This window comes from Scyliorhinus canicula, chromosome 7 (assembly GCF_902713615.1).
Source record: "Scyliorhinus canicula chromosome 7, sScyCan1.1, whole genome shotgun sequence".
NCBI lineage: Eukaryota > Metazoa > Chordata > Chondrichthyes > Carcharhiniformes > Scyliorhinidae > Scyliorhinus > Scyliorhinus canicula.
In genome coordinates this window covers 34048727-34063020 of record NC_052152.1, presented here as the reverse complement: position 1 = coordinate 34063020, position 14294 = coordinate 34048727, and the positions used below count along the sequence as shown (strand labels likewise).

The 14294-nt window shown below is 47.5% G+C and overlaps 1 protein-coding gene across 9 annotated transcripts in view; it reads left to right on the top strand.

Annotated features, from left to right (window-relative positions):
• Positions 1-14294, top strand: part of ros1 (c-ros oncogene 1, receptor tyrosine kinase) — a 335442-nt gene that overhangs the window by 144188 nt on the left and 176960 nt on the right. For all 9 annotated transcript variants that reach the window (XR_005461254.1, XM_038801721.1, XM_038801720.1 and 6 more), the window contains 3 exons: positions 10021-10253; positions 11708-11884; positions 12571-12760. Coding sequence is in view for 8 of the 9 variants with exons in the window: in XM_038801721.1 (XP_038657649.1) it covers positions 10021-10253; positions 11708-11884; positions 12571-12760 (600 nt within the window). In the remaining variant the exon portion in view is untranslated. The remainder of the gene's footprint in view (positions 1-10020; positions 10254-11707; positions 11885-12570; positions 12761-14294) is intronic.

Here is a 14294-nt window from a genome sequence, read left to right as displayed (position 1 = left end):
AGACAGCAGTAACATAACTATATTATGAAATGGAATTGCAAGAACCAAGCTAATTTTCAGAACAAAATACTTCACTTGTTAAAATCTAAATCTCAAACATAAACAGTCATAAGCTATTATTTTCTCAGTCAACTTTGAAACAGATTTCTTCCATGCGGCAATTGTTCAGTTCCCGTGAAACACTGCACTGCAGAATTTTAGACAGTTGGAATCAGTGTTTGTTTTTTTTCCAGTGACATTTATTTGGTTTATGCCTGGTAATCATTTTCTAAATCGTCTCCAGGCAAGTGCCACCAGATTTACTGTTGCCGTGTTACATGTTAATTGGGGACAGATTGTTGATCACTGATAACTCGTTCTTGATTTTCCAACTTAATTGTTTCTGCGGCGATAAGGAAATAGAAAGTGGCCCTGTGGAGATTTAAAAATGTTAGGCAGTACTTCCGTCTCCCACTGGAGGTCCAAACTGGATCGTTACATGCTGAACGTTTTTGTTTTTGCTGCCTTCCCGACCCCACCTTTCGCAGGTCCAGGGCCGGCTCAAGGTACCGGCAACTCGGGCAGTCGCCCGGGGCGCCATGTGCTAGGGGGCGCCATCAACGAGTGCGTGACCGGCGTCAGAGACCTGCCGACAGAGAGACCGGCCCGCCGATCGATGAGTCCCGATCATATACCAGGTCACTCCGGCCCCCCCGACCCGACCCCGCCCCGACCCGACCCGACCCCCCCGACCCGACCCGACCCGCCCCCCCCCCCGACCCCCCCCGAAGGGCGCCGAAGTTCAGCTTGCCCGGGGCGCCAGCAACCCTAGGGCCGGCGCTGCGCAGGTCGGGAACGTCTTGGGTGCAAAACACACAAGCACCTCTTCTGAGGTGGGGGCCCCATTGTGAGGACCGCAGGGAACCTCCTCTCACAAACCGTTTTTATAATAATAATCTTTATTGTCACAAGTAGGCTTACATTAACACTGCAGCGAGGTTACTGTGAAAAGCCCCGTGTCGCCACATTCCGGCGCTTGTTCGGGTACACAGAGGGAGATTTCAGAATGTCCAAATTACCAAACTGCACGTCTTTCGGGACTCGTGGGAGGAAACCGGAGCACCCGGAGGAAACCCATGCAGACAGGGCGAGAACGTACAGACTTTGCACAGTGACCCAAGCTGGGAATTCAACCTGGGACCCTGGCGCTGTGAAGTAACAATGCTAACCACTGTGCTGGTGTTGGTTTTGGAAACTCTTAGATAAGCACCTCTTTGGAGAAATTGTGACCATTGGGGGAATCCTACTGAGGAGTCAGGAACATCTTGGAAGGTAAGTGTAAAATATTTTGACACCTTCAAATGTAACTGTTATATATTGTACAGGAATGTGGATGTGTTTTTGGTGCTTTTAGATACAGCGAATCATTGCAGGTATCTGTCGTGCAGAGGTAAGTGTTTTCATGCATCACATCACTTTTCCCATAACGGGTACAACTGAGGAGGGCCCCTCAGCAACCTGGATTGACTTTTACAAAGATCTTCAGAGGTGGGACTGTATCTGAAGCGGAGCAAGTGCATTTTTCAGGCACCGAGTATGGAATATCTGGGCCACAGAATCACTGCACAGGGTTTATCTCCTGTGGAAGGGAAAGTTAGAGGGATTAAGGAAACTCCAGAGCCCAGGAATGTGACCAAGCTCAGGTCATTTGTAGGTTTGATAAACTATTATGGAAAGTTTTTGGACCAGACTCCAATGTGCCTACTTCTGCACAAAGAAACTAAACGGAAGTGGGAGTCTGCACAGAAGATGGCTTTCAAAGATGTGAAAGCGCTGCTGCAATAAAGAAATCTGTTGGTCCATTTTGAGCCAGACGATGCCTCGCCCTACGGTGTGGAGACGGTACTTTCTCGTGTAATGGAGGCTGCGTCCGAAAAACCCATTGATTCTGCACCTAGAGCGCTGACAAAGGCTGAAAAGGGGTATTCACAGTTGAACAAAGAAGATTTGGCTATCATTCCTGCGGTAAAAAGATTCCATCAGTACCTCTATGGTCGTTTGTTCACCATCTGCACCGACCACAAGCCATTGATGAGCATTTTCAGTGGGTTAAAATGTTTTCCTCCCAAGTCCTTAGCAAGAATACAGCACTGGGTGCTTACACTGTCAGCGTATCAGTACAGCATTGTGTATAGAGCAGGGAAGGACAGTGTTAATGCAGACGCGTAAGTCGCTTCCCTTTACTGAATTTACCAACCCAGATATTGTGTTCCCCCAAAACGATTATCTTACTGGAGAGACTTGCCCTACCTCCAGTGAGTGCGAAACAAATTAAGCAGTGGACGGACAGAGATTCTATTCTGTCACAAGTTAAAGGATTTCTGATGCAACAATGGCCACCAATCATAGAGGATGATGGATTGAAGACTTATGTCTGGTGCAAAGAGGAGATAAGTGTGCTGGACGCTTGCATTCTGGGGGTTGAGAGTGGTCGTTCTGCCCCAGGCCATTTGCAAGTAAAGGATGAAATTCATGAGGTTCATTCAAATGTCTCTCAAATGAAGAGCCCAGCCAGGTCATATGTTTGGTGGTTTAATATGGAACAGGATTTGGAGAACAAAGTAAAAGCCTGTTCTGCATGTCAATCTAACCAGAAGATTACATCACTAGCGCTATTGCATCCTTGGGAGTGGCCTGATCATCCTTGGTCAGGACTTCATGCGGATTTTGCAGGTTCTTTCATGGGTCACATGTTTTTTGTCATTATGGATGCATTCTAAGTGGTTAGAAATATACATCAAGCAACTTTACAGCTCCCAGTACCATAGAGCAGCTAAGCCAAGTCTTTGCAACTCATGGGTTACTGGATTCTCTCGTTTCTGATAATGGCACATTTACAAGCGAGTTGTTCCATGAGTTTGTGTGAAGAAATGAAATACAGCATGTGTGTACTGTGTCTTTTCATCCAGCTTCACATGGTTTGGCAGAACGAGCAGTTCAGACATTGAAGGAAGGATTGAAGAGGATGGCTGGTCATACTTTGGGACCAAGCTTTCAAGGTTCTTATTTCAATATCGCATCACACTACAAACAACTCTGGGACTCTCACCAGCTGAATTATTGATAGGCAGAAGACTGAAGTCACACCTGGATTTGCTACATCTAATTTTCAAATCAAAAGTGAGAAGGAGACCAGAATAGAAGAGACATGATTCTCATGTTAAGGAGAGACATTTTAATCCTAATGATTGTGTTTATGCCAGGAACTTTGGCAGTAACCAGCATTGGCTGATCGATGTGGTCAGTGTTTGTAAATATTGGGGTTTCACCACTTAGGCCACTGAACCATGAAGGGAGATGAATGAGTCAAAGCTGCAGATGAATTGTCGAAGCTGTCAGTCATAGACCACTACTAGAAAGTTATGAATGGTTTGCAGTTAATGGATCTCTGGGAACCAGACGCAGGCACAGCTGTTCTTCTTCCAGGAATGGACACCTGGAGCTTCAAGGTTAGTGTTCCAGCTGTAATTCTTCTCACTGCCCTGTCTGGATTGCTCTCTAGCTTCCAGACATGGTCTCTTCTGGGGGGGAGGGGGCAGCATCCTGGCATCCTTTTGGCAGCCGGTCATTGTGGGGGGGGTCCCTCTATTTCGGGGCCTCCGTGGAAGGTCTCCCTATTACAGGGTTCCCTGTGGAGGGACCTCCCTATTATAGGTGTCCCCGGGGGAAAGTCATATGTGGGGGAGGGGTGGGCATGTAGGGCTCTGTGGGGGGGGGGGGGGGGGGGGGGGGGGCAGTGGTTGGACTCTGATGGTTCCTACCAGTGTGGCCTTCGTGTGGTGGACCTCGTGGTGGGCCAAGAGGGTAACTCCTGGGGGCAGTTACCCCCTTTGCCCACAGCGAAGTCCACTATATCAGGGCCACTCTGGTAGGGACCACAAGTGATTCGCGCCCACGTGGGGACCAGAGAATCACGGAGGATGGGAGCATAGGGTGCCGAGCCCGCTAAATGGATGCAAATGAGGCATTAAGTCTCATTTTAATTCGTTTACTTATCCGGCCGGTGCGTTGTCGTGCACGTCATCCCGGCACCAGCATCACAATCAGGTCAGCTCCGGTCGTTGATTCAAGTTTTGCCTTGATACCCAGGGCGGCATTCTCCGCTCCCGTGAAAAATCGGGAAGGCCGTCGTGAACTCGGTCGAGTTTCATGACGGCCTCGGAGGCCGCTCCTCTCACCTTATTCACCCCCACCCGGGGGGCTAGGAGCGGCGCTCCGTAACTCTCGGCCGCCGGGCCTTGACGCTTGCGTCAAGGCGGCACACCGAGAATGACGCGCTAAGTGACGTCAGCCGTGCATGCGCAGGTTGGCCGGCTCCAACCCACGCATGCGTGGCTGACATCACGACGACTCAAACCGCATGCGCGGTTGCCGTCTTCTCCTCCGCTGCCCCGCATGACGTGGCGGCTTGATCTTGTGGGACGGCGGAGGGGAAAGAGTGCGTCCCTTTGAGACGCCGGCCCGACAATCGGTGGGCACCGTCGCTAAGTCCGCGCGCCAAGCGTCACGCCGGCTGACGCGCATGATGACGTCAGCCGCGCATGCATGGGGCCGTCATCTCCCTCGACCGCCCCGTGGACTGATCCTGCGGGGTGGCGGAGGGAGAAAGAGTGCGTCCGTTATGGATGCACTGCCCGCGATCGGTGGGCACCGATCGCGGGCCCATGCCCCGTGGTACGGCCGTGCCAATCGGGGCCCTGGATGCCCAGAACGGGCATGTTGCGGCCGTTTTTACGACGGCAGCAAGCAGGTGTGTTTGCTGCCGTAAAAACGGTCGTAAAGGCCTGGGCACTCGGCCCATCAGCCTGGGGAGAGTCGCTGTTCGCCGTAAAAAGCAGCGAGCAGCGATTCATGTCGTGGGGCGGGTGTGGGGGGGGGGGGGGGGGAATAGCGCCCCATGTCTTTTTTGAACCCAAATGCTTTATCTTATTCATTAGTCCAGTTTCTTATGATTCTTCATGTGCAGAGCTTTCAATCTTGGCTGTAATGCTGCAGTTGAGTGCAGTGTAAAAAGATAATTTACAGAGGGATTAAGAGCTGATTTTGAGCGCATTGTAGGTTACAGAGCAAAACTGTCAGATCTGTAGAACAGATCAGCTGCATGCACCTTCGACTAGGGATAATACATGTTACAATGAGGCTAACACAAGGCAAGAGGGAAATATGCATTTTTAAAAACCACAATGTGTGGACTGATTAATGAACCATTTATTTGAGGCAAAATACTTGCTCGAAATCTCAAAATTAAGCAGAAATTATAGAAATTTTTTTTGCTGATAGAATGATTTAATTGCCTGGATTCTCTGCCTTGCGTCAACGGTAGAGGAGTTCCCAATGTGGCAGACAATCCCATGTTGAAAAATTGGGATCAGCGCTGGTCGTTGACCTGTTCCCAATGCCCCGGCCCCCCCACCCCCACTGGCTTCAGGCATCATATTCCCATGTCCTCTGGTCTGTGGATCATGTGGGCGGAAATTAGAGCTGGTTTGACCGCTGGACCTTGCGGTGGGCCAAGGGAATAACTTTTTAAAGGAGTTGCCCCCAAAGACCATTAGAGGAGCGCACCCCCCCACAATGCAAGACCTGCCAACCCTACCCTACCCCCGCCAGATTTCCCCCCCACCAATTAAAGACCCCCCCCCCCCCCCCGGTGACTCCCTAAATAAAGAGACCCTCTAAATAAAGAGACCCCACCACAGACCCGGTAAGAAAAGAGACACTCTCCCCCCCCCCCACCACAATCACACCAGAAGAGAGACCCCCATCAGGAAGCCCCCCAGAAGAGAGACCCCTGTCAGAAAGTCCCCCCCAGAAGACAGACCTCTGTCTGGAAGCGAGAGAACATTCCAGACACAGGCAGTGAAAAAAACTACTGCTTTAGCACTCACCTGGGCAACACACCTGCTGACTCAGACACAGTAAGCAGCACCTGGCAATTCCTGGAATGAGAAAACTAGTCAGCTGGGTTTAAACCCCCTCAGATCTTTGACCTACAAGCCAGTCATTCATTTCTCTTTGATATTGATTTTACTAGGCTGTGATTGACAACTTCCACACTCACCCAGCTGTCAGCATTGTTCCATTCCTTTCCTTTCAGGGTTGAGTAACTTTGAAGTGGTCAGCTGTGAAACTAACCCCAGTGTTTAAAACATAAAGCTTTGATTGACAGCTCCTGGACCACTTCAAACAGAGAAAGGTGCTGTTAGTATCACAGCTGACCACTTGGAATTCACGCAACTGTGGAGGGAGATAAATGGAAAGCACTGGAATTGGGGGAGAAGGGGTGACCGAGAGAAACCAAGGGGTGGGCTGAATTGCGCAATGGGGATGAACAATATCAATGTTGGGGGGGTGAGGAAACCTCACTATCGGGTCACCTTGCCAGGCAAAAATTTGCATGGCTAAGAATTAGGAATCGCGTCCTAGAACATAGAACATAGAACAGTACAGCACAGAACAGGCCCTTCGGCCCTCGATGTTGTGCCGAGCAAAGATCACCCTACTTAAACCCACGTAACCCGTATACCCGTAACCCAACAATCCCCCCATTAACCTTACACTACGGGCAATTTAGCATGGCCAATCCACCTAACCCGCACATCTTTGGACTGTGGGAGGAAACCGGAGCACCCGGAGGAAACCCACGCACACACGGGGAGGACGTGCAGACTCCACACAGACAGTGACCCAGCTGGGAATCGAACCTGGGACCCTGGAGCTGTGAAGCATTGATGCTAACCACCATGCTACCGTGAGGCCCCTAATTTGGTCCTGATTTGTGTTCTCAGTGAGTATGCAAATCAGGTGCAATTCAGCTCTAGCGGGAGAACATCGGGTGCGAACCTCTGGCTATACTGTGCTGGAAAAGCAGCTTTCCAAGGTGAGGCCGGTGAAAGCTGGGAGACCCCATTCCCAGGACCAACCAGGCTCGCAATGCTTCACGAGATTCAACGCAATCTCACGGGATGTTGCAAAGGGAATCCAGCCTACAATGGAAGCATCAGATTTTGGAAAATTTGCATTTTAGAGCGAGGGAGTAAACGTTATCTAATGTGCACATTCCCAAGGTACCTTCCTGAGGCTTTGGAATTCAATCCCTTCGGCTCGTGGACCTCGGGCAAGTGGTGTTTGGTACTGATCTCCACAAATGGGAACCAGGGGGAAGGTCAGTCGTGGAGGTCTCCAAGGGAGTCAGAGGCCCCCAGCTGCATTCCCTTTGGGCTTGGTGGTGCCCTGGCATTGCTGGTGCCACCTGGGTGCCCTGGCAGTGCCAGCCTGGCACTCTGGCACTGCCACATAGGTGCCAGCTTGGCACTCTGGCACTGCCACATAGGTGTCAGCCTGGCACTGCCAGTTGGCAGGGGCATTGCCAGGGTGCCAGGTTGGGGCTGCCAAACTCGCATTTTGTGTGGCGCAATTAGACCGGGTTGCCTGGTGTGGATGCTGGGGGTGTGGGTGGGCAGGGGTACCCTTCCATGTTGCATTCGGCGGGTGGGGTGGGTGGAAGGCCGGGATTTTTTCGTGGGCCTCGGAGATTGGGATGCCATTTAAAAATGGCGTCCCGATCTATTGCTACAGGAGTTCCGTCGAGTAGAGGTCCTCATTGTATAAAATGGGGCTATGTGCAGCCTTAGCCCTGCGTTCCCCATTAAGGCTCCTTATTCAAATGGAGTCACGTTGGATAGCCATGTGTTTCTCGTGCCGGGAAACATGTGGTTAAACGCGCTCGCTTGGGGACTTTGTTTCCTTTTGGGAAGATCGCGCCCATAGAATCCCAAACAGAGAATCCTGCCCAATATTTCAAGTCAATGACCTTTCATTCAGAACTGGGAAAAAATAGAGATGTATCAGATTTAAAGTAAGTAGAAAGGCACAGGAGGGGAGGAAAAACAAAGGGGAAGGTCTGGGGAAGGTGGAAGATGGGGGGTTTGTAAACGCAAGCTTATGACTGTGCTCTTGGTTTTGTTTTTATTTTTATTTGTTTTATTCATATTTTATGATGGATGTGGGCATCGCTGGCTAGTACAGCATTTATTGTCCATCCCTAAATGTCTTTTGAGAAGGTGGTGGTGAGCTTCTTTCTTGAACCGCTGCAGTCCATGTGGTATAGGTACACCCACTGTGAGTCCCAGGATTTTGACCCAGTGACAGTGAAGGAACGGTGATATACTTCCAAATCAGGATGGTGAATGACTTGGAAGCGATTTCCAGGTGGTGGTGCCCCCATGTATCTGCTGCCCTTGTCCATCTAGATGGTAGTGGTCATGGGTTTGGAAGGTGCTGCCTAAGGAGTCTTGGTGAGTTCCTGCAGTGCATCTTGTGGATTGGACACACGGCTGCTATTGTGTGTCGGTGATGGAGGGAGGTGCCAATCAGGCAGGCTGCTTTGTCTTTGATGGTGTCGAGCCTCGAGTATTGTTGGAGCTGCACTTATCCAGGCAAGTGGGGAGTGTTCCATTACACTCCTGACTTGTGTCTTGTAGGAGGCAGGCAGGCTTTAGGGAGTCTGGAGGTGAGTTACTTACCACAGGATTCCGAGCCTCTGACCTGCCCTTGTAGGCACAGTATTTATATGGCGAGTCCACTTCAATTCAATTTGTGACCAATGGAAACTCTCAGGATGTTGATAATGGGGGAATTCAGTGATGGTAATGTCATTGAATGTCAAGGGGCAATGGTTTCATTCTCTATTATTGGAGTTAGTCATTGCCTGGCACTTGTGTGGCACGAACGTTACTTGTAACTTGTCAGCCCAAGCCTGGATATTGTCGAAGTCTTTGGCCATTTGTGCGTGGGTTCTTCAGTGTCTAAGGAGTTGCGAATGGTACTGAACATTATGCAATCATCAGCGAACATCCCCACACCTGGACTTATGGTTGGAAGGGAGGTCATTGATGAAGCAGCTGAAGATGGTTGGGTCTAGGACACTACCCTGAGGAACTCCTGCAGTGATGGTCAGAGATTACTGACCTCCAACTATCACAACCAACTTCCTTTGTTCTAGGTATAACTCCAACCAGTGAGATTTTATCCCTGTATCCCATTGACTCCAGTTTTACTCGAGCACCTTGATGCCACACTCGATTAAATGCTGCCTTGATGTCAAGCGCAGTCACACTCATCTCACCTTTAAAAAGCCACCAACTTAATGGGCTGGATCCTTCTGACCCGCCCGTCACAAGATCGCCATGGGTGAGACACGGACAATGGAAAAGTCCATTGACCTCGGGTGGGATTCTCCGGTCGCTGAGCGGGCGCTGCCGGAGAATCCCGCCCTGTATATTCTGTGTAACATTTCAACAGGACTTGATATTTGGCATTCATGTTGTAGTCACTGTGATTTACAACTTATAGTCCCCACTGTTGGGGTGAGATCTTAGAGCATCTTACAGTAAGGAAGGGAGGATACAGTGAACACGCCTTGGGGAAAGGGGAAGAGAATGGGAAGGAGAGGACTCTTTTGATGTGAATGGAGAGGGGTGTGGAATAGGGCATCACTCAGGCAGAATAGACAAAACCTGTTTGATAGAGTTTATTTAATAGTTGAAGTAGAATTTTCATTCACTATTCAGCAGAAGAAAATCGCTGCATTTCCTTGCTTTGCAAGCTGATGACTTTGCCGTGACCAAAATCAGCTAGGCATCCTGGCTTGCCTCACAGCCAGTCTTTAGTCTCTGGTATATGATTGTTTCCATTGGAAGCACAATGAATAAAAATCTCCAAACTCGGATGGCCTCCGAGTGCAGAGGCAAAGTGAAAACTGGTGGAGCTTAATCACTTCGGTGGCAGCCTAAAACATAACCACATAAAATGTATTTAAATTCCGAGGCATTTGCAATGCAGGATCTTGGTTTTTATGAGAAATGTCAGTTTTAGAAATGGTATGCAGCAGAACATCTTTTAAAATCTAGTGGACATGTTCATGTGATACTGTATGTGACATATTCTGATACCTAGAATTGTATTTTGTGTATTTACAAGTGCCATCAGCACCACAACAAGTAGAAGTACTTGTGCTGTCAGACCGCAGAGCAAAGGTTTCATGGACTGCACCTTTAAAACCCAGAGGACCCATGGAACAGCTTCGATACCAAGTTCGGTATAATGGTAATAACTACTGGCCTGCTGCGCCTGCAAGATTAGACCAAGAAGCAGATGGACAAAGACAGATTGAAGTAGCAAACCTTAAAAGTGGAACTGTATATTGGTTCCAGGTAAGCTAAGAATAAATATTTTAATACTTGTTCCCCTCATACTAATTTACTGTCTCCATATTGTAGAGTTATGAGACGTGAGCTGAATTGTTTTAATGCTCAGCCAGCGAGTATCAAATTACCATTGCTTTTCTGTAGTGAAAATGCAGGAAGTACAAAGCTATTGACACCTGAGATATACGGAAATCTAATTTACAAAATGAAGGAAGTCACAGTTTCACCACTCTAATGATCAGGCGAGCACAACAAAAATGGGTTATCTCGCCTCTAAAAGTAGAGACCCAAGCTGTAAATTCATTTGCTTTACCTGACCAATTCAACAGGCTTACAGGAGCAGACCATTTGGTGCCTCAGGCCTGTTCTGCACCATTGAACATGGCTGACCTGTGACCTAGACTCCATACAAGAGCCTTTGCTACTTAATCTAACAATCCCAGTTTTGAATTTAATAATGGATCTTGCATCAACTTCTGTTTCTGGAAGAGAGTTCCAAATATCTCCCCCACTCACATGAAAAAGTATATCCTAATTTCACTCCTGAAAGGTCTGGCTCTAATTTTTTGAATAGGCCATCTGTCCAATTGGTGGAAATAGTTTCTCTCCACTTACTCTTTCTATTCCCCTTAATATCTTGAAAAAGTCAATCAAATAATCCCTTAACTCCATTAATTCCAGGAAATGTAACCCGAGACTTAATCTTGGAGTTCAGGCATAATTCCAGTAACTACTCTGCACTTCCTCCAGTTTATCCATCCTAAGGTTTGATGCTCAGTGCTACTTGCAGTACTCTAGGTGCGGCAGGCTTTTTGTAGCTGAAGTAAGAGTTCTACCCCCTTGTATTCTCATCTGATAGATGTAGAGGTCAGCATTCTATTAGCTGTTTTTATTATTTTCTATCCCCTGTTCATAACACCTTGATGATGTGTATACTTGGGCCTCCCTCCTCACATGACTCTGCGGACCTCCACTCTTTCTAATTTTTTCACCATTTGGAAAGTCCCCTGTTCTATTCTCTTCAAGTTCAAAGTAGATGACCCCCCATTTTTCATTACATTGAAATCCATTTGTCACATTTTGTCCCTTCAGCTACATTGCTTATAATACCATCTTATCTTTTTGGCATTGGCAAATTATGATATGCGCCTTTCTATTCCATCATCCTAGTCAGTAGTAAATGCAATGGATAGTTGAGGCCCCTACACATATTTTTGGACTGTAAATTAGAGAATTTGGCGGCTAGGGGTGTTTCACAGTAACTTCATTGCAATGTTAATGTAAGCCTACTTGTGGCAATAAAGATTATTATTATTACATTGGTGGGGTTCGTGTTGGAGTTCCAGAGTGGGCAGATCCCAGCACATATGCCGTGATCAAAAGATCACAGGATTTTGTCCAGCATCTTCCTTGTTGCTTCTTTGCTAATTGTGCTAAATGGGCAAATTATTTTTTGGCAGGTACTGAGCTTTCCCCCAGTTGGTGGAAGTTTCAGCCAAAGTGAAGCTGTCTTCGGAAAAACATTCCTGACTCCTGGGTCTCCTCATCTCCTTTCAGTTGGAAATAATACAGCGAGAATTCTCTGGCAATTTACAGCCAGTCGCACAATGGAAACATACTGGTTTGAGATTTCTCAGGTACCTGGCCCTATGATCTTATGGGCTTTTCAGCAAGAATGTTTTGTGTGACCTGGAGAAACATTAATGCTCCTCCTGGTAGCACAGGAAAATGCTGTTTCTTAAAAAATAATTTGAGCATGTTTCTGTAAGGATCACTGGTTTGAACCCTGTAACAATTGTTTCAATGTTCAAATACAACCAAAAATAAATTGTGCAATGTCACAGGAGATTAATAGCCATATGCAATCTTTTGTGGCCTTCTGGTGTATCCTCTTGCTTCAGATACCATTTCTTAAGAGAGGGTTGGCGACCATTGGAATGACTCATGGCCATAATTGGCAAAGTGCTGCAGAGGTATGCTGTTGCCTTCTGCAGCATGGCTGACCAGAAAACTCTCCTGTTCTTTATCGTCTGCCATCAGGTATAATGGATAGATTTACAGGCTGATTATCGGCCCATTTGGCCATGGCATACATGCACCTTCCATGGCCATCAAGTCCTGAAGTGGGACTTGAACCTGGAATTTTTGGCCTAGAGCTCGAAATGCTGCCATCATGTCACAAGATCTCCCCTTTTCGGGTATATTGTTCTCTATTAATTTTTCATGTCGCTTCTGCTACTTTACTGAAAACTTTGCAAGACAAAGTGTACTATGATCATTGACGGCTGTTTTAATTGTCTGTTGTGTATTTTTCTTTAACAAGGATGCCAGCAGAGAAACTTGGAAACGAGCACAAATGAACTGCTCCAACAATGGCAATTTCAGTAATAATGGCAATTTCAGTTGTTTTATTCTGGATCTTCGTCCATCGAGAATATATGCCCTGAGAACAGTCATTACTTACAAAACAAACATTTCATGTGCATCTGCCGTGCAGGTACTCAAGACTAAAGGTAATAATATGATAGAAATCAGTTGTTCTAAAAAGAAATTGCTCTTTGATTCGATCTGCTGTGTGAAATTCCCTGAGGCAGTAGGTTTTTATGTTAGACAGTAAGATGTTTCGATAATGTGCAATCTTTTGCAACTGGGGAGACAGTGGCATCATAGTAATGCCATTGGACTTGTAGTCCAAAGGCTAATGCTCTGGGGACACGGGTTCAAATCCCACACAGCTGGTGGAATTTAAATTCAATGGAAATGGAATAAATCTGGAATTCAATCGCTAGTCTCAGTAATGGTGACCATGAAACCATTATCGTAAAAGCCCCAACAAATTTTCCAATTTCCGAGCAGCTATGATTGGATTTGAAGTTGTATTTATTTGGATTACAACTCCAGCAATATAACCATTACATGACTGTACCTGTGGGGCTGGATTCTCCATTTGGTTGATGATGTCCTCCGCTGGAACTGCTTTGCTTCTGGTTCACACTGGGCGCTCACTGCCCACAAGTAATTCACTCTCGCCAGTCATGCACATTTCTGCATGGCGGGGAGCACAAGGGATTCCATTCCGAATCCCGCTATCAGATTGCCATTTTGAGCTATTCCTCCCCCCCCACCCCAACCACTGGTATTTCTGGGACACATCCCAACACGCACACATGAGGGTGACAGGCCCACCCCCATACCAGGGACCCCCCCCCCCTCAACAGAGAACACCCCATATCAGAGAACCCCCCCATATCGGAGATTCCCACCAGAGCCACCATATCAGAGACCCCCCCCTTAAAAGAACCCCTCATCAGTCAGCCCTTTCTGGAAGCTAATAGGCAGTCCAGGCAGAAACAGAGAAAACAATCAGTGAAAGAGTGAAATGCATCTCAAGTCCTTGCTGTTCAAGCACCCTGCTGTGAAGCTAACCATAATGTATATAAACATCAGGCTTGAGGACAGCTCATGATCACATCTAAAGCAGTTAAGTGCTTTCTATGGAGAAAAAGAGGAAGTGAAAACAAAACTCCTAGATGTTTATAAACATTGTGGTTCAAAGCAGGCTATTTGAGATACATTCAAGCGTGAATGGGAATGAAAATAAACAATCTAGAAATCTGGCTGTCTGCAAGCGGTCAATTACAGCCTACTAAAAGTTATTTGAGGTGACTAGCAGATCAAGTGGTTTGAGCGGCTTGAAAACCTTGTGGTGTAATTTTGGCTTTCTACCAAGTAGCAGCTGTTGCTTTCTAGACATCTGCCCAAGGTACCAGGTGTAAGGTTCAGGTGAGTGAAAAAGCAGTGATTTTTTTTCCCCCACTGTTGGCGCTGGACTGCTCTTTAGCTTCCAGGCAGGGGTGACCAATGGGAAGGGGGGTTCTCTGTTATGTGGGGGGGGGTTCTCTATTATTGGGTGTTTCTGTTATGGGGGGTGCCTCTGATGCGGGCTGGGGTGGGCAAAATTTGCATGGGAGGAGAATGGGGCACTCTGATGAATGTTGGGGGCACCTACCTTAAATACATATCCTCTTGGTCCTTCGCCTCAGGGCC